This window comes from Brienomyrus brachyistius, chromosome 7 (assembly GCF_023856365.1).
Source record: "Brienomyrus brachyistius isolate T26 chromosome 7, BBRACH_0.4, whole genome shotgun sequence".
Classification (NCBI taxonomy): Eukaryota; Metazoa; Chordata; class Actinopteri; order Osteoglossiformes; family Mormyridae; genus Brienomyrus; species Brienomyrus brachyistius.
The window spans coordinates 28,467,132-28,492,385 of NC_064539.1; the positions used below are offsets into that span (position 1 = coordinate 28,467,132).

At 47.1% G+C, this 25,254-nt stretch overlaps 1 protein-coding gene across 9 annotated transcripts in view; it reads right to left on the reverse strand.

The window, feature by feature from the left end:
* The window catches only part of LOC125746120 (myocyte-specific enhancer factor 2C-like), a 78,289-nt gene that overhangs the window by 36,001 nt on the left and 17,034 nt on the right, over positions 1-25,254 (reverse strand). For 8 of the 9 annotated variants that reach the window (XM_049019773.1, XM_049019776.1, XM_049019777.1 and 5 more), the window contains one exon: positions 15,402-15,586. In XM_049019773.1, coding sequence (XP_048875730.1) covers positions 15,402-15,455 — 54 coding nt within the window. In that variant the 5' untranslated portion in view covers positions 15,456-15,586. Of the gene's footprint in view, positions 1-15,401; positions 15,587-18,119; positions 18,268-25,254 lie in introns of those variants that run through there. The other variant, XM_049019771.1, reaches the window with a different exon arrangement.

Sequence of the window (25,254 nt, forward strand, 5' to 3'; positions counted from 1 at the left end):
TCATTACGTTATAGCAGCTCACAGAAGGTGCCTAACGCTGTAGTGACAAACTCACAAAACGAAAAACGACAAAAAAAAAAAACGCTTAGTTAGAGACTTAGATCTGATTGATCACCTCTCCCTGCACGCTATGTTTTGCCATGTGAAAACATTTCTCCCCAGAGAAAAACAGCATAAGTTTCAGCTGTTAACCATTTATATGACTTCAAATATCTTGCATAAATAGCATTTATTTATTTGAGGATCTACGTGTCTGTTATCTGATATTGGCTTACTGTACTACAGTTATTTTCTAAATACTATATATACGGAGCGTATGCACTACATATACATACTATATACTATATATACTTGTATGTTTACATATTAATAACTAAAGCGACTGAAATCCTGCCGATCACTGGTTCCTGAAGATGCTTAAGTTCCGCCTGCAGCGAGTTACAGTGCAGTTAGGAAGGAGCGGCCTGTTTATTTTTTCCCACTGAAGCTGGAGATCTGTGAAAGGCGTCTGAAGTTTATTTTCACCTCTGGAAGCTGTTTGCCGCCCCGGCCCGCAGATGAGACACGTTCGCGGTTGTTAATCATCTCCGACGGCTCAGTTTCTTTTTCCAAGCAGACTCACGAGGCAGCCCCCGTCACCGCGTGGATCCGTGTGTCTGTGCGAGCGTGTGATTTGATGGGGGGGGGGGCTGCCCTGGGATGGGCTCTCTGAGACATAAACATCGCAGGGGGGAGCTCTCACAAGCCCCCGTTTCGCCGTTGAGCCGGACGTCGCTAACTGTCAGCCAGAGACGTGCTAATTGCATATAGCTTCCTCGCTAATGCGGCCTAGGCTACTGGGCTCAGCCGCCCACGCACCACGCCCTCCTCCCAATCCCCCCCCCGCAACACCCGTTGCTGGCTGCTCCAGGGATGAGATTCTCCGGGGGCATGAGGAAAACTTTCAAGAAGGGGGCGCAGCTGAACGACAGGCGGTGGAACCCTGACAGTTAACCTTCCCCCCCCACCCCCCCAGCTCCTCGCCACATCCCAGGCCCCCCCGCTGAGCTGGCTGAGACATCGGCCCGTCTCTGCTCGCTCCGTTACACCCTCCACCACCAGCCGCGGCTCCCGGTCCGTCTTGACTCTCGGTGTGTGAAACCGGGAACGACACCCTGTCAGGCGTTTTCCGGCATCCCTGCTGTCCCCCGCCGTGAAATCTCTCCATGGCCTGTCCGCGCCGCCCGGTTCGGCACCCCTGTGATGGCCGCCAGGGATATTTTCATTTTCCGCAATTCCGTTGAAGTACTGCTTGATATGTTATAAAGGTGAGAAGTATCACACTTATCAAACGTCACTCATGATGGGCAGATTCTCCTCGGTCTCACCTCGTCTGCCTCTGTGTCTGCTTTATACAGCCGACAATTAGGCTCTGATCTGACCCCATGTCCATGACTTTTGGATTGCACAAGACAAAATGCTAGTAAACTGTAGCTCATTCTTCATCTAATCTGCATCACAAGCTCACATGTTGAATATTTCAGGGGGCTGGGCTGCATTTTTCAGCGGCGTAATGGCTTAGATGGAAGTCGAGTGTCATGCAGTGTATGACAAGGGTGTGTGACTCTGTGTGTCACTGTTCCTTCCTCTTGCTGCAAGGGGCTATCAGAGAAGGCAAGAGGAGTGTACAGGGGGCACTGGCAGGGATGGGGGTTTGGTTTGAGAGACACACGCATGCACACACACACAGACACAGTAACACGCATATGCTCAGGCCTCCGACGATCCTGCCGTCTCCTCTCTAACACGAAAGTCAAGGAGCACAGGTGGCACGGCCCAACCCGCAGCTCCCCCCCCCCCCCCGTGGGCAGCCACGTCAGACTGAGAGCTGCCCCGGCAAGACGGAGAGTCCGTGATCCACACGGCGAACACCTGCCCCATGACCTTTTGTGTGGCCTGCTGATCTGGCTGGGGTATGGGGAGGGGGGGGTGGGCCACGTGTGGGCCACCCCGGCTCTGGGTGCCACCTGGCTCACTCGAGAGCTCGTTGCGTAACCCTCACCGCCAAGACATTCAGTAATACCCAAGACGTCCTCTTAAGTTCACCTAAGCCCATCCAGGTCTCCCCGAACGCGACTTAAGGGAAAACAGCCGGTGTCTGCCAGCACCTAAAAGCACCTCGAAGTTTCAAAATGACACCAGAGACCCTCAAAAACCGTCCTATAAAACATTTAAAGCTATTAAAGTCTACCTTTGTTTGCAACTGCAGTTTTTAGAGATTCAAAGCCTCCAGAATATTTCCCGTACTCAATGGTCAAATGCTACTCACCTAATACACCCCTTATATAAATAGTGAGCCCAAGTATCCATCTGTCTCCACTAAGCGCTGATCCTGCGCGAGGGCAGGGGGGGGGGGGTCTCTCCCAGGAATCACAAAGCAGGGGACAGGGACAGGCTGACCACTAAGCCAGTCCATCACTAAGGGCGATTTAGAGACCATAGCGATGTAAGAGTAAGTCATCTGACTAATACTTCAGTTTGGGAGGAAGCCGGAGCACTTGGAGGACGTGCATGAAGACACTACAGTGGGTCAGGCGTGCAATTCAGTCCCCCCAGCCTGGGCAGAATGGGGCCGTGGTTCTGCCCAATAAAATACCCTCCACCATAGATGAGACAAACAGTGGCCTGTCAGGTGCAGGACCGGAGCAGACAGCAGGGGGCGCTCACCTCGACGATGTCAGAGTTGGTGCGGCTCTCGTGCGGCTCGTTGTACTCGGTGTACTTGAGCAGCACCTTGTCCATGTCGGTGCTGGCGTACTGGAAGAGCTTGTTAGTGCTGTTGAAGATGATGAGGGCGATCTCGCAGTCGCACAGCACGCTCAGGCTCGTAGGCCTTCTTCATCAGGCCGAACTTCCTCTTCGTAAATGTCACCTGGAAAAAATAGGTGAATCATCAGTGTCGCCGCGATTCCCAACCTGAACGACAAGAGCGTATTTCCTTCACACACACATCCAGAGCACAAAGATAAACGATTAGCCAAAAGAAATCTTAGTTCGTGATTATTGCATGATATTTATGGCAATCGTAAAGGTTAACACCAATAGTTAATGTAAAAAGTCCAGTAGAAAGTCTATAGAGTTTTTACTGGTACCCAGTGCTGAGTAACACTTCATTTTATAGGCCAGACAGTTATTTCTGGGGCCTTTGGGGCCCGAGACCAGCTACCGGGACAAAGAAAATAAAAATAGGTTCATTCACAGCAGCTTAAACGCATCGAGGAGGTTCGGTGAATTCAATGAACGTATTCTGTGAATGGCACATACAACAGGCCAGCTTTTCGCTGGCTTTTTAATAAAAATTAACTACGATTTTAAAAACCATTACACTAGAACTGCCAAATCTACGCAAATTTGCGTAAATTCCCTGGGCCTAACACCTACTAGCATCCCTGCTGAGAGTTTCTTGGGCCATTGTCCTCCTGCTTTTGTTGTGCAAACACACCCATTACCTGTGAGGCCTGGCACATTTGCATTTTTTTACTCAGAGCAGCTAAAATCCAAGGCAGGCTAAACCTCTGTGTGTGACATGGAAACCTTCACAAAAGTCTGCCATATCTATACCAAATATCCCACATGCTGACTGACCTGCAAATATGAAAGACACACATTCACAAAATATATGGAAGCACAAGTCTGTTTTATTTATAAAAAAAATTGAGTGTTTCAAACTTTGCAGTGTTTGCAGACCCAGTGACCATCATCCCTGCATTTGGCGCAAGTGAATTTGTAACACTTTGCACTGGTAAACCTGCTGCGGTTTCTGTTGCAGTTCTCTGTACCTGACCACTGAGTTGTCCCATACAAGTCCTGGCACAGCAGCAGCCTTCCTCTGTCCCCATAGCCTTTTGTGGCATAAATTGGCAATGGAGTTCCTTGGCTAGATGACTCAAAAATAATCTTCTTTTTGCCTTCCCACCCTGTACATGCCTTGTACAGAACGTAGGAATTTGCCACCACCAGGTCCAGCATGTTGTAAAATACAGCTACTGGCCACCTGCATGTTGCTGCTCTTACGGAATACATGCGCGCCATTTGGTCAACACATTTACACCACACTATAACAGCAGAGTGAGAGAGAGTCATGAGTGTATTTGCTTTTTTCTACCTTCTTTCTATATAGGCCTGTATAGTACATATCAGAAAACATTGTAGCACTGATGTAAAATTATACACACATTCACATACCTTCATGTGGTTATAGTCTGTTATCGTGTTGGGTTTCCTCTTTCTGCCTTCACAGATCGCCACATCTTGGTCCAAGGAACTCAGAACACACACAATCTTGTTTTTTTAGGTGCATAAATTGTCAAGGAGACACTGCCACTTCTAAGCACTGACGCGGAGAATTCCTCTTGCTGTGCAGTGTCCTTTGAAATTGGAGGAAGTTCATACCAAACTTTATTCCCTGTGCTCAGTAGTGTTGTTTTGCGCTGAAGCAGTCTGTGTGACAGTGCCAGTGAGGTGAAGAAATTGTCCGTTGTGACATTTCTCCCGTCATCCAGAAATGGCTCCATCAGACTCTTGACCATGTTCTCTGCCAGCCTCTCCCTTTTCTGGTGACTGGGGTCCTTTCCCAAGTTAGGGGACACGTTGCAGACGTATTTGGTCTCCAAATCCGTGGCCATCCAGAACTTGATCCCAAATTTGTCCGGCTTGGATGCGATATACCAAGTGACATGGAATGGATCCACATCTACTCCACGTTGTCTTTCCACCGGTGTCCCTCAGGGCTTGGTTCTTGGCCCTCTCCTATTCTCCCTCTACACTAAATCTCTTGGCGAAGTTATATCCTCACATGGCTTCTCCTACCACTGCTATGCCGATGACACTCAACTCATCCTCTCCTTCCCTCCCTCAGACACTCATGTCTCCACTAAGATCTCTACATGCTTGGCAGACATCTCATCTTGGATGACCACTCACCAGCTAAAACTCAATAACTAGTAAAACTGAGTTGCTTTACATCCCGGCTGACTCATCCCCCCTCCAGGACCTGGCGATCTCCTTTGACAACTCCCTGATCCGTCCTTCGGTTTCTGCTAGAAACCTTGGAGTTACATAGATGATCGGTTGTCATTTTCCTCACATATCACCAGTCTTTCTCGCTCTTGTCGGTTTCTCCTCTTTAACATCAGGAGGATACGTCCATTTCTTTCCACCCAGGCTACCCAGATACTCGTCCAGTCCTCGTCATCTCACGCCTTGACTACTGCAACTCGCTTCTAGCGGGTTTACCACTGAGCGCCATCCGTCCCCTCCAACTGATTCAGAATGCAGCTGCTCGTCTTGTTTTCATCCTTCCCAAGTTCTCCCACACCACCTCTTTGCTGCGCTCCCTCCACTGGCTTCCTGTAGCTGCACGCATCAGATTCAAAACACTGATGCTCGCATACAAAGCCAAAAATTCTCTGGCACCATCCTACCTAAAGGACCTCATCACACCCCGCTCTGCACCACGATCTCTCCGATCCTCCAGCACTGCTCGACTGGTCCCACCTCCCCTCAAGGCACAAGGAAGACACGCATCTCGGCTCTTCTCTGTCCTGGCACCTAATTGATGGAATGAACTCCCCCTAGATGTCCGAACAGCTGAATCCTTGAATGTCTTCAAGCGACGACTCAAAACTTTTCTTTTTCAGAAATACCTGACGTAGAACTTCTATTATTCTTACTCGACTCTTTTTCTGGTGTGTGTTTTAAATAAAATAAAATAAAATAAAAATTCTGCACTACTCAATGGCGTTCTCAGAGATAGTATTCGTAGCTGGGGTCCTTATTGAGCTAGCATCGGAAAATCATTGCAGAGTCTCAAAAGCACTTATGTAAGTCGCTCTGGCTAAGGGCGTCTGCCAAATCCTGTAAATGTAAATGTAAATATACTGCATGGACAATGAACCTTGGTCGAGAACAGCTGTACATCTATGTTCATGTGTTCTCCTGGAGTGAAACTTTCAGCACAGTTCTTGGTGAAGGCTGGCAGAGAACGTGGTCATGAGTCTGATGGAGTCATTTCTGGATGACGGGAGAAATGTCACAATGGACAATTTCTTCACCTCACTGTCACTGTCACACAGACTGCTTCACTTTACTGGGCATGGTGAATAACGTTTGCCGTGAACTTCCTCCATTGGAAAGGACACTGCACAGGGAGAGGAATTCTCCACGTCAGTGTTTAGAATGGCGCGCATGTATTCAGTACGAGCAGCAACAAGCAAGTGGCCAGTAGCTGTGTTTTACAACATGCTGGACTTGGTGGCGGTGAATGCCTACGTTCTGTACAAAGCATCTACAGGGTGGAAAGGAAAAAGAAGATTGTTTCCGATTCTTCTAGCCAAGGAACTCCATTGCCAAATACAGGGATGATGGTCACTGGGTTTTCAAACGCTGCAAACACAGACTTTGAAAGATAGACAGACTGTGTGGGACAGTAACCACTGAGACAAAAGGCAGAAAGATGACGAAGAGATGAACCTGGAACTGAGGCACGGATACATCAATTTTTACATGAACAGCCAAACATGCAAAGGCTGGAGAGATCACACCAAAACAAAATTCACTTTTGGTGTTATAATTCAGTGATGGCCAATGAAAATGAAATGACATTTTATTCTGCATGTGTATGAGCATGTCAAAAACCATGGACCATGACTTCACTCAGCTTATGACATTTATATACAAACATGCATTGGAGACTGAAGTGTTAGCATGTTTTCATTTTATTCATTTCATTCTATTAGCAACTTTTCATTCTATTTTCACTCAATTTGTTTTATAAATAACACAGACTTGTGTTTCCATATATTTTGTGAATGTGCGTCTTTCATATTTGCAGGTCAGTCAGCGTGTGGGATATTTGGTATAGATATGGCAGACTTTTGTGAAGGTTTCCATGTCACACACAGAGGTTTAGCCTGCCTTGGATTTGAGCTACTCTGAGTAAAAAATGCAAATGCGCCAGGCCTCACAGGTAATGGGTGTGTTTGCACAACAAAAGCAGGAGGAGGATGGGGCTGAGACCTGCGAAAATCACAGCAGGGGTGACAAACACCTTGGGACTCTCAGCAGAGAATAAAAACTCGGTAAATCTAGTGTTAAACTAAACCAGTTTCTTTGGTAGGCATGAATAGCTTGCGGGGTCCCGCGTGCCCCCTTGTCTACTTGCAGTTTATGCTGATATCCCTGCAGGATCGTCCCGTTGCCAGGTGTTATCCCTCCAGGACAATCTTGAATAAATGACAAACGTTTTACACGAAGTAGTTTGCACTTAAACGGCTTTAAACAGACTTGCAGCCATGGAAGCGTGGCAGCGACCCCCCCCCCCCCCCCCCCCCGTACGCCGCACTCCTCCATCCCAAACGCCACCTATTAAACGCCAGCGGAGATCTTGCCTACGAGGGGTTGCACTAAATTTAGAAAATGACAATCCAAGGTGAAGTTCATGGCCCGCAAATTGACTCCCTCCTCCCATCGGCCGATTACAGCCCGGCATTCTGCTGGCACAAGAAGACGTGGCAAAGGTTCGGGGCTCGGCCGGGCACCGGGAATCAGGGACACCGGGCCTCGCCCCCCCCCGCCAGCCCAGATCCCGGCCTCGGATTAACGTGAAATGCGTAAACTCACTTTTAAAAATACACCAAACAGCTGACGCTTTAGTCCAAAACGAAACTTAAGCCTGCTGCCTTTTTACAATGCATAATCATTTTCGTGATTTATTTTCTCCTATTATAATTATCATCATCCTGTATCGCCAACGTTTTTTTGTCTTCTTGTTATCGTCTTTTCCCGGTGTCAGTAATGCGATCTTGTTGTCTGACTTGTAGACAAACTACAGCAAACGGTGTAAAAACAAGATCGCGGCCAGAACCCATTTGCGACGTGTAACTCAATGTGCTTAATTCAGTAGCGTCGATTTAAAATATGATCCTAATAAACTGGGAGCTGTTAAGAGTCATATGCCTTTCATTTATTCATGTGTAGCGTTGCCCAGTCTGTTTACACTGCATACTAAATTACCGCCGGCGCAGAAAACAATGCGAGATAAACAGTGCCGAGGCAATTAGCCCGGTCGATTTCATCCTAAACCGAAAGGATTAGAAAATCAATGTATTGCAATTAATAACGGAACTGAAAGTGTTTTAAACCAAATATGATGGAAAAATAAACAAGGGGATATATTTAGCCTGGACATGGGGCATTTTGTGACTGACAGCGGCGTCAGAATGAGTAATGTCACAGAAAGTCACATCTTCCCCTTTCTGCATGTCTGCCCTGCGTGGTACCTGGCCTCTGATGCAAGTGAGAATGAATCATGCTTGGAGCTGGACAAATCCGAAAGGAAAGAGAGGTCAGTTCTGGCCCCGTTTGTTTTTTTACATTTTTATTATCATAATTATTATTTTAACAAAGATCTTGTGTAATTAGGCTAATTGTGCATATTTTTTTAAAACTAATGATCCTACAAAGCTTCTTTTAACTTCTTTTCAAATGAATAATTATAAAAATAAATAAAAATAAAATCCGCCATGGAGGTTGCATTTGGTGTCCTGAATGAAGCCGTTTCCTGGAGGAAACAAGGTGTTGAGATGCAGGTTTGCCCTTTCGAGAGGCCGCTGCCAGCACGGGAAGGACTTTTATTTTGTCCGGTCCCAGGAGGTGCCGCTACCCGGCGAGGTAGAAAAAGGAGCCGGGTGTTCCCTCCGAGCGGAGAGAGAGTGGCTGGAGCGCGAGCACACGGCTGACTCGACTGTTTGAGTCCATTTCTGCGATTAATTTTTCAAAATGCACAAGGACTGCTGCACCCCCCTAGCTCACTGTGGGTGGAGGGGCTGGGGATTGGGTCAGGAATTTCCGTGGGTGACGTCTTAGTGGGTGACAACTCAGTTCCTGCCAGGCCTGGTGTATAACCCCCACCACATCCCCTTAACCAGCTTAATAATAATTCATACCAGCTAACTAACCCGCTTTCAAAAGACCATCTGTCTGGGTGCTTAGATGCCGTTACTGTTCAGATATAAATCATCTCCGTAACAGGAATCGGATGCATATTGGCGGACAACGGCATCTGATGAGCGGCACCGAGGTGGGCTGCCTCCTCCTACCCCACCCCCCGCCCCTGTCGGCACAGACGTCATGGTCACACGCGCGGTGCCGATCGCACCCTCCAGGAGGCTACGCCGGTTAGCCCGGCCGACTGCACGCTGCGACGAGGTTCGTGCCAAAAAGGCACGGGATGGGGACCGGAGTTACAGCCGAATAGCAGCCGCGACGGGTGGGACCTCACACCACACACACACACACACACACACACACACACACACAAGTCTGTATTCATATCTTTGTGGGGACTGTCCATTTATTTCTAGGGGAAAACCCCTTTTAATTTAATTCAGTTTTATATAATTGAATTTCCCCTTGTGAGGATAAAATAGTGGCCCTCACACTATAAAAATAACAGGTTTAATCCCCACAGTGTAACATATATATAAATATATATAAAACAACCCCCCCCCCCCCCACACGCACCACACACACACGCCCTACCACCAAAACATGAAAAGCTAGACTGTTATCTGGAACCCAATAGCTATGCAAGCTGAAGGCAGTCAAGCTCACAAGACATTTAAAGCAATATTCCGTAAACTGTGGACAAAATGTCCCAAACAATCAATCAGTCAATCCATCAATCATCAATCAATCAATCAATCAATTAATCTATCTTCAGAGTGTCTACTGCGAAACAAATATTTCACAATTATTATCTATGACCCCCTACCTGTAGTAGCAAGATTAAGACAGATTAAGGGAAGGGGTGGATGGACAAGTGAATATATTGCCATGACTACATGTACTATAAAAATCACGAAATACATCCATCCATCCACTTCTTTTTCATCGTTCCAGTGTGGGTTTATGATGACATTTTAAATCATGGCAGTAAAATATTTACGCAATGGATCTTTGTCTCTGCAGCTGAATGTGTGTCCTGGGTGTAAAGTTTACTCTAACACATTAAATCAGTCACACATTCATGATATCAGGCAGTAAATATGACCTAGGTCACGGCAAATGACTGTTCCTCGTACCTCTGACATTTCCTCCTGCAGCCTTGTTCGAGCTGTGGCGTTCAGTTCTGTGGTAAGCACTCGCTCTCAGTACTGTGCCCCTGCAATGTCTATAGCGATCGGTGGGAAACGACCATAAAAAAAGGTCCAATACCAACTAATACTTTCTCCCACCGTTTATGTCATGGTTGAAATTATGCATCAATTCTGTACCATCTCATATCTTCACAAGTCTGACAGCGTCAACAAGCTTTACAAGGCTGATGGCAGTGATAAGCCAACAGCCAATATGGTGACAATTGGTTTCCACACATTCTTGAAAGTGCTAAACATTTAAACCCATGCGTCGGTAAGTAAGAAACCATTCCGTGTAACACTGTGGTTTGTAAAGAAAGGGATTAGGGCACTTGAATGTCACAGTGAAAACCTAAATCACAGCCGCTGGCCAGTTAGATGTTCATGACATTTTCATCTCTGCAGGTAAGTAAGTGCACGCCTGACTACTCAATGGTTTTGGCCGAGCGTATACTAACTCATGGTGAAGAGCTGTTTTCTTCTCCAAAATCGCTACCGTGCATGTCATATTGATGTCTTTTCTCCTCATGGATGATCCAGGCCCAGCCCTCCACCACTGATAGAATTAGCAATATGACACAGAATGTGAAGAGACACTCATCTCACTTTCAGTCAGAGCTGAGTTGAGCTCCTGTATGGCATCTAAGAGGCTTCTCTAAAAGCAGGTACAAGAAGGTTCCAGAAGACAAGCATGTTTACCAGGCGGCTCCCAAGACCCCCACTGTACCTCTGGCACAAAAGAAAAGAGAAGAAGAAAGAGAAAGAGGTCAACAATATCGTCATTCCCTGCCACGAGAAGAGGCCAGGAAGCATATTTGTATGTGTATTCCTGCCATAACAGGAAGCGCCAGACTGCTTCCCCTTCACAAAGGCTTCGCTTCTGCTTATCCCACCTCCCGTCCTGCGTTCCTGTTAGCCTGGGGGGGTTGGGGGGAGGGTCCTTGGAGACAGCCGTCTGTCCCATGCCTGCACACTTTCGTGAGCCCCCGTGTGCTGTGAAACACCGTTACTTTGGCAAGGTCAGGTGGGGCCCTCAGAGAATTTCGTGCTTTCTGTGTATTTTAGCCTTAATATATATATTCCTTCTGTATAATAATACCTCAAGCGATTCTTTCACCGGCCTTGCACTGGATAAGAGGAGCAGAAGACGTATGTATGAATGAACGGATGTAATGGCAATCCTCTCCATTTAAAATAGTACACATTGCATCGAAAGGATCCTCCGCAAGGCATGAAAGCATTTCATCAACTTTGCTAAGACTGTCCTTTTGTGCACTGCATGGAAAGCAATCCCACAATATGGAATCAAAAAACGAGGAACAGAACTGATCAGAGAGCCTTGATTATTCTGCATCGTTGATTTGACGTAGATTTCGCCGCCCTTTCTCTGTCACGGCACTCAATCTCTCTCCCCCCCCCCCCCCCTTCTCTCTCTGACACTCCTGCTCTCTCGCCTATGCAGATTCACACATAAACAACAACCAGGGTATAAATAAATGTGGTTTTCTGACACCCTGGTATGGGAGGGGTTGGCAGGGGGGGGTTTCGGCTACGTGTCTCTCCCTCCTTCCTGTCAGTGGTCATCCAGCACCCCCCCGGGTGTATTCCCCTTTGGGTTTCCTCGATCAACCCCCCCCATCCGAGTGAGCTATGCAGGCAGATGCGTTGCTGTGATACGGCCCCCGGCATGGCCCTATAGCTGGCAGACCCCTGGGTGGTGACCTCTTGTTTGCTTGGCCATCGGTGTGGCTTTAAGCCGTGTCAGGTTACATGCTGAGCCTACGGCGGGTAGCGTGTGCTACTGAGGTTAATGTTGCATGGCGGCCGGGAGAGTTGGAGCGGGGGGGGCGGAGGGCGGTGATGGTCAGTCATTCTGCCTTTCCTGAACAAACCGATATTGCACTCGAATCACCCATAGAGTCTGGTCCTGCCTGAACGATGGCCGTGAGCTTGTCACGCACCACGAAACGCAGAGAAATACAGCAGGATGTGTAGCGAGGCGCTCGCTCAGCTGCTCTGTGCGCGGCACTGTGGCAACATCTGCTCGTACAATTTGTTTTGTAAGGCTCACGATGTGATTCCAAGGGTCGTGAAAAAAATAAAGAGAACAATTACCAGATAGGAAGAAGTAATGGAAGGGTTTTCTGAGACAGTGATTGACGTAATCCTGGCACAATGTGATATCAACGTGATCCTTTTCTATATCTTTTCAAGATGGCAAAAATCCCGACGGAGGTTTGAAAGATATCATAATAAAAAAATCCAAAAGGAAATATTTTCAGTTCTGTTACTGGTACTTGGGGAAACTGCAGCATTTCACATGGGATAAGAGAGAGAAAAAAAAGCATGTTTTTCTTTGGTACTTGTGAAGTGTTACGTAAAAGATATAATGGAAAAATTTAAGGAACAAATAAATAAAAAAGGAAACAAAGCGCTGCTTAAATCTATGAGTCAAAGCCGAGTGCGAGCAGCACGGCGGTCTGAATGAATCATGGCTGTAGTGTAGCATGTTAGCATTAGCATGGACTGCTGTCCTTCCTGTTTCAGCATTTAAACAAGCAGCAGTCAGAGAGAAGCACCTTGAAGAAAAAGCAGCAAACTGAAACTAAAAAACTAAACAGGCTTTAATGGATTGCCATTGTCATCAAAGGGGCTTAAAGCTGTCTGGCCTTTGATTCAGAGTTTGGTTTAAACCTGAAAGGCTGGGCACACTCATGGGGGGGTTGGGGGGGGGGTACTTTAGGAAATCTCACTGCTGGTTAGCAGATGTATATTTCATTGCACTGAGCGGCAATTTGATTTCTTTTACTGTTCAGCGTACGCGAGATGTCGACTCTCCCTGCTTTCTAGAGATTCGAGAACGGTCAGATCCTAAACTAAAATCAAACCAATTCCCCGCCATGAACAACGAAATCTCCACTTCTGATTTGGGATTCACGGGGGTGACAAAGAGCCAGAACAACTAAAAGTAATTCTGCTTGAAAAAAATGAATGTGATTTAGGAGCAGACGATCATTAGGCCGACAGTACAAGGGGCCTTTCTGGAAGCGTAGCGATTACGTCTCTTTTCTGCTTGTTGTTATTTTTTTTGACTGATTCTACCAAACGCATTTGTGGCATCCTGACACACTTAATGATTTCAGTGTGTCCCTCCAGCACCATGCAAACTGCTGTGGTTTTAATAAGCAACCCTGTTATTTAATCCTGCTGCTTCATTCAGTACTTTTTACTCTGTTAGTCTCCAGAGCGTTTCACTTTATTTTTAATTGTTTTATAAAAAGCATAAGCATATTTAAAGACAGGCAGATACGCAGTAAATGAAATACAACTTTTAGTATCTGAATATCCTACAATAAGTAATGATGTTTTTTCACAACAACACTGTGTTGTACTGACCGGTTTTCGCATTCTGTACCAGTCCTGTACGTTAAAATAACATCAACCTTATTTAGATACTAAATCTTACCCCGAAAAAAGTTTTTGATGAAATGAAAGTTGTGTTCTTTCATGTTTACTGATGTCACTGTAATGTCACAGTACTCGTGTTTAAATGTGGGTAAGCCTTCACGTCAGATGATGGAGGCATTTCTGTGTAAAAATAAAAAGAATGAAAATAAATAAGAGGACAGTCGAGCAGTGTTACACCGTGTCTCCCCCCCCCCACCCCGTCATAAATCTACGGTGTCCAATGCACCCTTCAGACTCCATATTTCTTCCGCACTTCTTCCTGTGGACCCCCAGCACCCTCAATAATTTAGATGCCCACCCCCAAGATTACATTAATTTAACTGGGGACTGTATTACTGCAGTCTGAAGCTCGTTCTTGGGGCTCGCCTCCTTCCTCGCCCTCACTACAGCAGCAGGAGATGCCCCGCGTGGTGTTTCGCTCAGCTCCCGCAGATAGGCATGGCGATCTCGTCGGTCTGTTTGACTCACAGGTGAACGCTGTGTCCTGTAGCCTCAGATCAGTCCAGCAAATTGCCTCATTTAGGAATTAAACATGATTCGATCATCAGACCAGGCTCTGTCTCGCTCCTCAAATGCGACACGGTACATGGTGCTATTTCATGCTAAGACTAAGATGTTTGTCCTCTTCCCGACCCCCTTCCAAATGCTGTTGAATTAAATTGCTTTTTTGTATGATGATTTTCACCTCAGAGACCCTGATTGTTTCAGCTTTTCAGAAGGAACATGCTGCCCTGAATGAACCAAATAGACCTTTTCGGGAAATTGTACCAAACAGAGCCACAAGTATTAAAGGGTAGGACACACTAATAACTTCGTGTACATTAATTTCTTTTTATATATTTTTTTCTTGGGTCTACACTTATAAGCTCTTGCCTATATTTTCTAATTAATTTCATATTTTTTGCCGATTATTGGATTCTCAATACAGACAACGTAGCAGTATTTGGACAAATATGGATTACATGAAGCAGAACTAAACACCTCTTTCACACACCAAGGTACCCCTTAATCAACCTCGTTGTGTGTGGCTGTGGGTGAATATCCATCTTATTGGTATAATAAGCCAACAATCGGCAGCTCTTTTCTGATTTTCGGTAATTTCTTGTTAACCTTCCTTCTGTGCTGCACTTTCTACCCATTACGTTGCCTCGACCTGTGCGGGAAATAATATCTGGGTGCACATGTGCCCTGTATGTCTGTACGTCTGTCTTTTATTTACTTTTTTTTGCTCTTCAAATTGCTGCAGTCGCCTGGTCATGGCCACAATCTATAGGCAAAAGTGCCGCATCCGATATAGTCCTTGTCCTAGAAACTTGTGAGGGTCTTGTGACTAATGATGTCAGCAGACGCTGGTACAGAGCTTCCCCTGAGAGCCACACACACGCGTGTGAGGACGCGCAAACAGGGAGAGAAGCCCTGCCCGCTACCGGCCTGTGATACCAGCTACTGGACTGATATGTTTCTGTGTACGAGCAGGTCTCTCCGGCTTACACCGGGACATGCGGAAGAGTGTCTGAAATGGCCCGGAGTAACGCTGGCTCTTTTTCGGGGGGGGGGGGGGGGGGCGTCGGAATGGGGTCGGCGATTAGTAATTGCATTTGAGCGTCGATGGAAAGTCCCCCATGAATAAAGCAATGCAAATACAGGTGCTGTTTGTTTACTTCTTATCTAGGCCCCCAGAAAACACCGCTTGTTTAGACCAACAGCCGACCTACAGAACCCACCCCCCCGCCCCCCCTTTCCTCTGTGCTCGCTCACCTGTCTGTTGCGTTCGTCCATAATACGTGCAATCTGAATCTTCTTCCTCCCCATCTTCCCCGTCTTCTCCTCTGTCCCGTCTCCAAGGAATCGAGGGTCTTCCTCTCCTGCTCCTCTTCAGATCTCCCCAAGGCGCTCGTTGTCCGTTACCGCTTGCCTCTCTCAGTTCACTCCGGCATCTGCCCCTAAACGACGGGACGACACGAGTAAGAAAATGTCAAGGAGGGTCTTAAAGCGTTCGAGAAGCACCATGAAGGAATATCCTGTCAACACTTGATAAACTTTTGTAGGGGATATAAGTGACTTCTTTCTTTTTCTTTGATTGGATTTGATGCCATAATGCCTCTGTTCCAGGCTGGTGCTCTGCTTTCAACAAACTAGGTAAAAACAACTGCAGTAACTGATAACAGGATAACACCGGAGCCTTATTTTTAAATAATATACATGTTTCAGGTTTGGTATTTTTCTTTTTTTAGTATTATCACATTGCTATTGGTTACAATGACAATAACAGACGGATCTCTCAGCTTATAAACAGGATATGATCAGATGTTATACCTATTATATGGTATGCGATATACATTTTGCATTGTCATTGCACTAATTTTTTTTAATCCTAAGATCAGCATGATTTGCTGCACATTAGCAAATAAATGAAATCAGTGTCTAAGCGCACATTTGATTTGCAAGTGTTAGTTAGAGATCATTCTCTAGCGGAACAAACAATCCTGAAAAGACTAACTTTGCGTTTTTTTTATTCCTCAAGGTGACAAAACAGCACGTTAGTCACGTGATTCAGAGCCACCAGTAATATGACGCATCATTAATAAAGGGCAGGATTTGATTTTCTTTTGTGACCAGAGTGTTTTCATATACTTAAAAATGGAGCGTAATGGAGAAGTGAGTTGGTTTATGACGGCCTGTAGTAATCGCCTGCTAAACTATGAATCTTAAGTCATTCAAGACTCAGCAAAAATGTACCATCAAACCACAGGGCAGTTCTGCATTTGAAACGTTACCGGACTTCAGCAAACGCGGATTACAGTGACAAAGGAGGGGTCATCTCCAAGATGGGGGCTTTGTATTTTAGGCATTATGATTTCATAGCATCAGCAAGGCAGCAGGAGGGAATTTTTACCGCAAAGCGATGACTAAAAACCAAAGCGAATTGCCATGGGAGGAAATGAAGCCATCTCTAAATGCAAATCGAAATGCAACAGACAGTGCAGCTGGAGACAGACATGAGTGCTGAAACAGGTCTGAGTTGCAGGAGGTGGAAAATGCAGAGAATCAGGCCCAGTGCCCTAAAACCGGACCCATGACCTATTAGCTGTGAGCTTTGAGACGATTAGCATAGTGTTAGCATACAGATATTAGCATAGCGTTAGCATACAGACGTTAGCACAGTTCCCGTTCATTTGGTCCGGATGACGTCAACTCATTAGGCTACTGTGTGCCTGTGCTAATATGATGCCATGACTGAATAAGAAGAGAAATAGTTAATCTAATGACAACTCGATAAGAAGTGAAACATCAAACTACGAGAACAGCATTTTATAACCTGAAGAAAAAAATGCAAGAATGTATTTAGCTGATTCAGTACTACTTATTAGCATGTTCTAAACATCGTGGAAAGAGGGGATCAAACATGCAGTTATGCTCAAGTTCACAAAAAAGGAAAATGCCCCAAAAATGTCATAAACTTACAAATTGTCTACATTAAAACCTACTTTCATTAAAATGCATAAAATATATACATTAATGCAAAAAAATGTATGACCTTGGTAATACTGGGATTTACTGGTTTAATTAAACTTTTTTAAGTCATATATATATATATACATACACACACATACATACACACACATACACACACATACATACACGTATCTCCATGCAAGGATCTCCCACCTGCTAATCACAGTCAGAGTCATGAGTCTCTGTTTCCAATTTTCATAAATCCCATGAACTTGCACAGTTACTGCATGTTTTAGGAAAAGTTTTATCTAAGCTTAGAAATATTAATGGAGACATAATGTGCCACTAATTACTGCGAATGGGGTTCAGTTAGTGAGACCCTACAGCCCTCCTCACACACAGCGGCACAGCGATACCTCTGCAGCCGACAGTGGGGGCACCGGTCTCCAGTCGCCCCCCCGACCCGCCCGCTTAGCTGCTGCAGCCTCTGCTCCCGCTCACGACACCGAGGAATCCCGCCGATGTGGCATCTCACGTATCCGCCGCTTGGCTTTGCCACGAGCACTTAATCCTCCTCCTCCGCCTCTGACCCCTTACCCCATGCTGCTTAACACGGCGAGTGTGATACTACCCTCCCCACTACACCCCCCCCCCCCCATAGCACATCCCAGCTCACAAATCCTCTGTCAGTGATACCTCAGGCACAGTCACAGTCGGGCCCTCAGCTGTATCCTTGGCAAACAAAAGAGCCCATTCCCGCGACTTACGCTGGCCCGTGTAAGTGACATGCACCATTACCTGCTGAACATATGATATTAGCACAGTGCCTGCCCTATCCCCCACCAAGCCAACATTCACAACACATTTTTACATTTCCTTTAAGCATTAATTGAGAGAGACAGAGAAAGAAAGAAAGAGAGAGAGAGAGAGATTGAGATGTACGGAGAAAGAGACGTTTGTAAAAAGCTGTAAAAAAAAAGTTGTAAGTAACCCCCTCCCACTCTTGGGATAAAAACTCACCCCGATTTGTGAGCAAACGGATACAGTTCACGCACCATGCAGGATCCAGAGTCATACAAGCTGTCCCAGAAGCTGTAAGCTAATTCACTAATCCACTGCCAATAGGCTTTTGGAGAGAGCGAGAGAGAGAGAGAGAGAGAGCGAGAGAGAGAGAGAGAGAGAGAGAGAGGGGAGGGGAGGGTAAGTGGAATCTCTCTCTCGCTGTGAGCCCGATGTCACTGCCGAGCGGAGCGGAGCTGCCCAGGAAAGCCACAGTTCACGGGGAGGTCTGAGAGTCAGGAAGGAAGCGGAGAAACAGGGTCTTCTTCACTGCTCCTTCTCATGACCGGAAGGAGGGCCAGTCGTGGGAGGCGGGGGCTATTTTTGATAGCGGGGACTGTAAGAGAGGGAAAGGTTCAGACGGAACCAGACGAGAGTCCAGATTCTCCTGGGAGGGAAATCTCATCACGGCCGACATCTAGTATGACGACTGGGAGGGGCTTTAGCTGGGAAAACAGAGACGGCAGCGAGACCACGGCCACCTGGTGTGGGGGGGGGGGGTGTATATATCCAGCCACCTTATCATCCTCTTCTGGCTACCCCAGAAATATTTACTTTTATTCATGGATACACACAGACTATAAGGGTCATAAGAAAGGTCCCCTTATATAGCGGGCGATACGGCTCCCAGACAGTCCTACGAAGTGATAACGAACACTAACAAAAAACCCAGCAAACAAACAACCAAATTAAAAACCGCACGCAAACTCGCAAAGAGAAACTTATTTCAGTCGTCCGCCTGGTTTCATTTCTTCATCCTTTTGTCAGGATCTATTTAAGTCGAGCTTCACCTTGTACCTGGCTGCACGAGGGACTGGAAGGCTAAGGTGGCCGCTTTCGGTCATGGCAGAACGGACATCGCCGGGCACTTTTAACAATTATTATTTGATCACCCCTCCCCCCACCACCCCCAACCTCATCCGCAACCTCCAGGAATCAAAAGATGATTGATTACAGGATTTAGGATGTTTTTTTTCCCCTGATTCAGCCCTAGTTGCTACCGAACGCCTCCTCACACACATCTGCAACACATTTAGTAATAACACACGCCTGAAAAAAAAGCATTTTCCTCTATCCTCATAGGAAATGTGGTTATAAGGATTTAAAATAACATATTACACAGCAGTAAGTAAACCTTTTAGAAGGTGTACGATACATTAAATAAACCCTCACTCCTTTTAAACAAACTCCCATTTCCGTGAAGAAAAGCAGCAATAACAGTTTCCAAACAATCTGAACGGGAGTGTAGATTCAAAGCACAGTTTCACATCTGCATTTTACCCACAAATACTATTTTTTTTTTACTTGTGTCTGTTTGCAGACCTCATTGAAACATTTTTTGTTTTTGTTTTCATTGCTCGTTATTTATTGTGTTACGCGGTGCAGTGTGGCGTTTTGAGGACAGCGGGAATCCCGCAGAAAGTTCCCGAATCCCAGTCGTGCTGGGACGCGTCCCCGGACCCCAGTGCGAGCGAATGTCAATAAGGCCCTTTTCTCTTAGCGTGACGATCCATTACGCTGTCAGCCACAGCAAGGTGCTGACATTACGTAAGATACATCACGAGGCATGAGATTCGCACACACGCAAACAAAACGCATCCCAAGGCACTTTTGCCTTGTATTCCAAAGGAGCGAACAGACAACAGAGCTGGCAGTCACGCAGCGAGCGTTTTCGCTGCTTTTTCCAACGCTACATACAATTTTGACACTTTGATGTAAATTTTTTAACCTTTTCACATTCACTGCTATTGGGTTGACTGGACTCTGAAGCAGACCTCCCCCACCTCCACTCCCCCCAGGCCTATGTGGCCCCCCAGCGACTGGTAGCTGAACAGAATGGCAGGAAGCATGCGTGGGGGGGGCACTCGCGGAAGGACATGACATCAGATACCACAGACAATAAGAGGTGTAAAGGTGTTTCCTTCCCTAAACTGTTCCAGAAACTGCAAACGGGAACCAAAACTCCCCACTTCCCCCCCCCCCGCCCCCGGGTAAGGCTCCCCTAGTCCTGGGCTCCTGCCACGGGCTACTGACTCGCAAACCGTTGTCTTGCAATAAAAACAATTTGGGGGGGGGGAGGGGGGTGCAGGCAAACTGACAAACTCGGCTGGATGTGGGGTAGAGAGGGGTATCGTTCACTATCCCTCAGTATTTTTAAACAGGCATCCGCCTCTCTCACCCCCCCGGGTAAGGATTTCTCGCAGCGCCTATCCCATTTTGCCAGCTTGAGACCGTCGCTCCGGAGATTAAAACAAAAAATAAAAACGTGTGTTCACCACGACGACCGGTTCTAATACGGCCATGACGCAACGGATGTGAAATCGCGGCGTGAGGGACACGGAGGCCCCGGTTGCCGAGAGGACATTTATGGCGCGGAACATTTGAACATTCCGGATTACAGGCGTCGGCGATGGGCTCCACCTTCCTCCGCGACGAGCCTACCTTCGCTAAGAAGGAGCATCCTACACCAGGCGGACGTTGTGAAATCATAGAGCGAACGCACCAAGCCGCGGCTCGTAAAAATTCTGTGAATAGCTCTTTTGAGGGGCTGTGGCAGATTAAAGGAATTATGGCTTGGGGGGGATACCATATTTAGTCCTGCATTACAGGGAACTCTTTCACAGGCAAAACTACACTGTCTTTCCTCAATTCCTTCTGCAATCAACTGTGAACTAGTTAACCCGCTACGAATGAGATCCCAGCCCTGAAATGTTCCTCTGGCTTGGCCTTCACTGCTCAGATGAGCAGAAAGAGGGCAGTCTGCTATAACACACTTTTTCCCCTCTGTTGTTGTTTTGTCTTCCCCCCCCCCTTGTTCCCAATGGCTTAGTCATCTCTTTTTTTTCCTCCACATTCCAATCTAACCCCCTCTCCAAAACTTTGATCTATGCCGTACACCCAAAGGATATTTTCTCACGTTTTATTGTAATCCTATTTGGGCAACGATATGGTGCATCAGAGAAGTATTTTCATACTGATATTTGAAAGTTTCGGTTTTTTTTGTTTACTTTTTAAAAAGGTTTCGCACGGCAGCACATTATGAGATAAAGATTATCTTATACAGAAATGTATGTTTTTTTTTTTTTTTTTATTAACGTTAAATTTCAAATCACAGGATAACCTGATGAATGAACGCATGCTAAAGAATATACATGTAAAATCTGGGAAACGTGGCCCATTTTATCCCATTCTTTGTGATTACTTTTTTATTATTGAAGCTCTGGGGTATATTCTATCTAGTTGCAGGCAGCTGGAGCCTTGAGAGCTTGGGCAACTGGGAAACTGCATTAATCAGAGCCGGAATGGGGACAGGTACGATTCCCCACCCATTTTCTACTCTCCATCTCGGAATTTCCCAAGGACAAAAGAAGATGATTCGCCCTGTCAAAGCGCACTGCCCCCACCTCCCTGAACCCTGGCAGCCTTCAGAGGAAGTGATCTCGAATCCAGTCCCGCGAGGTGGGAGGAGCCAATCACGGAACCCCCAACCTCCCCCCACCACCCCCGCGATGTCCGGACACCAAGCGGGCTCCGACCTTCACGCTGCCTGCCCAGGTTCTGAGCATGGACCGGTGCTGCACAAGCCCCCCAGTCCAGTCCAGCTCGGCCTGCTCGTGTTGCACGTGGATGCTTAAGGGGGCTTAAAGACAGAAGTACCAGGGTACAGTGATCAGTACCCAGGCTACACACCCGCTTGTAGGGGGGCATCAAAAAGAGAACCGAAAAAGAAAAAATACATATAGATGACCCACATGTGACTCATTAACGTCTGGTGCCTTTCTGTGGAATTCGTGAAGCTCACACCAAGTGACGGGGTGGAGTCGGGGGGGGCTCACACTGGGCTCCTGCTAATCAGTCACAGGCTCTCCTCTGCAGGCCCCCGCAGGCTGGGAGGCAGGCCTCACCTCCTGTGACTCCTTCCCTCTAGAGAGACGTTCAGTGCGTGTATGCCAGCGACAAGGGAGTTGTCCCCCCCCCCCCCCCCCCCCCCCGGCTTCTACTTAGGCTTTTCCACATCGCAGGCATTCCTCGGGCACCGGGACCGTCCCAGCACGCTGCCAGACCATCACCACCGTTAGGCCGGGATGTAACATAAACGCAAAAATTTCTGCCCCCCCCCCCCCCGCCCTGCTCCCTTCCTGCCATTCAGCACTCAGTAAATGTGCTCTCACTCCACACAATAACTGCCCCCCTCAAAAACAAAAACGCCAGCACAATGGCGCCGCTACTGCATCCATGTTCTCCCCCCCCCCCCCCCCGTCGAAGTCGAGAAGCACGAAGCAGGTCGGAGTGAAAGGTGACATCACTGGCCACGCCCTGGAATGTTTCAGGGGTCGGCCGAAAAAAAAAGCTAGGTTTTTATTTGCATGTTGTTTTTTGGAGGGGGGGGCGATGTCGGTGCTGCCTTGACCCTAAACACCAAACAGAACGGCTGGGTAATCTCGTGATTACTTCATCTCACTTTGCCAGCGTCCTAATCAGCCTAATTAAAGCCTTCTCTCTCCTCTAAATCTCTGATGACAATTTGTTTCGTCCTATCCTGCAGCAGCCCCGCGCAGAAAAAAAAGGAAAGAAAAATTAAATCTGATCTTCTGACAGCAATTATTAAATGTTCCCTGCTGACCACATTTAAGCCCGAGGCTTGTGGCCTCACAATTCAACTTGTGCCAAGCTGCTCTCGTCTCTATCCTTTTTTTTTTTTTTATTTTTTATTTTTGAAATTCTCCCTTGGCAGGGAGTGCTGCCATATATTTGCCGTTATTGTTTATTGAAATGAAGTGATACAATTTGGAACATAATATCTGTTCCCAGCTTGTGAAGGCCTGTAATAGCCCCTCACAGGGGACAGACAAAGATTAAAAGAGGAAGTCTGCTCGCTCTGAGTGAGTGTAATCCATCATCGCTTTGACGAGGTGTTGAGCGCACACGACTCGATTCGCGGATTTATTTATTTTTTTCCTCGCCAGATCTCCATGACTTTCTTCGGCATGGAGAGAACTTGCGACGGACGCTGACAGATCCCTGGTCTTTGTTTACTCAAGGAGTTGCCTTCCAGTTTTGTCACTCTCAAAAATGCTTGCTTATTTTTTTTTTTCCCTTTTAAAAAAAATGTCCTATGTTTATTTTTGCATATATATTATTATAACACAGTGCTTCTGTGTGTGTGTTTTTTTTAAAAAAGTTCTGAATCTCTGGAGCACAACGAAATGAGTTAAACGTTACCGGCCACGTTTTGTTCCGGAGTCGTCGGTGTTCCCTCGTGCTTCTGAGCACATTCCTTGGGGGTGTTACACACAGGTGCTTAAAAGATCTAGATGGCCAATCAGGGATCCCGAATTTGGGTCAGCTGCTTCCATACGGATGTTGATATCCTACTGGATTACTGGGAATCGGGAAAGCTATGGCTTCGAACCCTGCTCCGACGGCTCTGGGCCGGGTGAATCCAAAGACGTTAACCCCAGAAACCCCCAGGATTATGGTGACAGGGTGGATCGCTTTACCAGAAGCCAACCCCAGCCCACCCCCTGCACATCTGAGACCACACATCAACAGAATGGCTTTGAAACTACAAACCCAAAAATAGGGCTCGCAAACTATTTGCTAGCAAATATAATGACGACCATGTACTCGTGGTGTTATGAGGCTTATTTTTACATCCAGTTGCTTAGCTGGGACCTTAACATTACCCATTTACACGGCTGTAAATTTCACCCACGGAACACGTTTCATACGTGCTTTGGGGGTCCAGCGGCCAGAGAGACCGCACCTTAAAGACCTTCTGTCCTTATCCACTATACCGCAGGCAAACAGATGGCTAGAAGAGAAGTTTTCTTTCTGCTATTTATTATTTTATTTAGCCGTCGCCTTACGTAACATCATCACAATGCACTGTCCACGGGAATCCAGGGACCATCATGGCAATTCACGGAGGTCTAAACAGGGATCCCTGTGTACGGCCCTCAGCCATGCTGCGAGAAAAAGTCACTTTGGAGAAAAGTGACGTTACGTAAGTCTGTTGTGCACCAGGATGAGCTGTGCATCCCGAAAACAAAGAGCGGCATTTCTGTAAAGGGTGCAGGCCTGGCTCACGCCGATTTCCGCGAGGTGAAGCATGCAAGTTAAAATAAAAAGCAGAGGAGATAAAAGTACGTCTGCTGCAGGAAGACTGTCCTTCATTCATTTTTCTTGTTTTTGTGGTCCAGGGGGACATAGAGTAACCCAGATTAGGTGCCAGAGAGAGCCCAGCGGAAAGGGGAGTCGTTCCGATCCCTCCCAGCCGCCGACGGAAACGACGACGCCCCCCTGCCACATGGGCCGGATGGGCCGCGGTGAGGAGGAGGAGTCCGGCAGCCAGTGGCAGGTCCGCCCCTGTGGGCGGAGTCAGAGGGAATGACGGGAAGGAATAACGAGAGGAGCAGAGACAGATTTCTGAAATGGGGAAGCATCGTCTTTCCCGCTAATGGGACCACAGACTCGAACCCTTCAGGGGAGGGGCAGCAACACCACCTGCCAGCTCCCATGTGAAGACAGAGGCTGCCCAGCGTGCGAAGGTGTGTGTGGGGGGGGGGGGGAGTCGATTTGTGGGCGGCACCCAGGATATCGTCGGCGGGCAGGCGGGGCCATCAAAGCTGGCGCTGCCGGATTTGTCACACGACGTGGCCAATTATCAGATGTTAAATGGGACAAGGGGGGCGGGGCAGACAGCAAGGGTGGGGGATGGGACAGACGCGGCAGGGGGCTTCCAGGAAGATAGCATATGATTAAAGACCCTGCATGGCTGCAGGAAATCAAAACTGGGGGGGGGTTTCAAAGGGACCAAAAAAAAAACAAAAGCAAACAAAAAAATGAAACATTACAAACTTACTCTGAGAAAGAACACAGTTGGACAAAATCCCCCGTCATATATATGCTACGAGAGCGTACACTCATCCACTGCTTTACTCTGGCCTCAGGGATCCCACTTAACATCAGCCGCTACGTCCTGCTCCCCCAAACCGGCCTTCTGATAAAAGTAATCCGCAGGAAGAGTCCCCTCTCGTGTCTGTCTCTCAGCTACCCCTTCGTTGGCATCCCCCACTCCTCAGAACAATGTCAG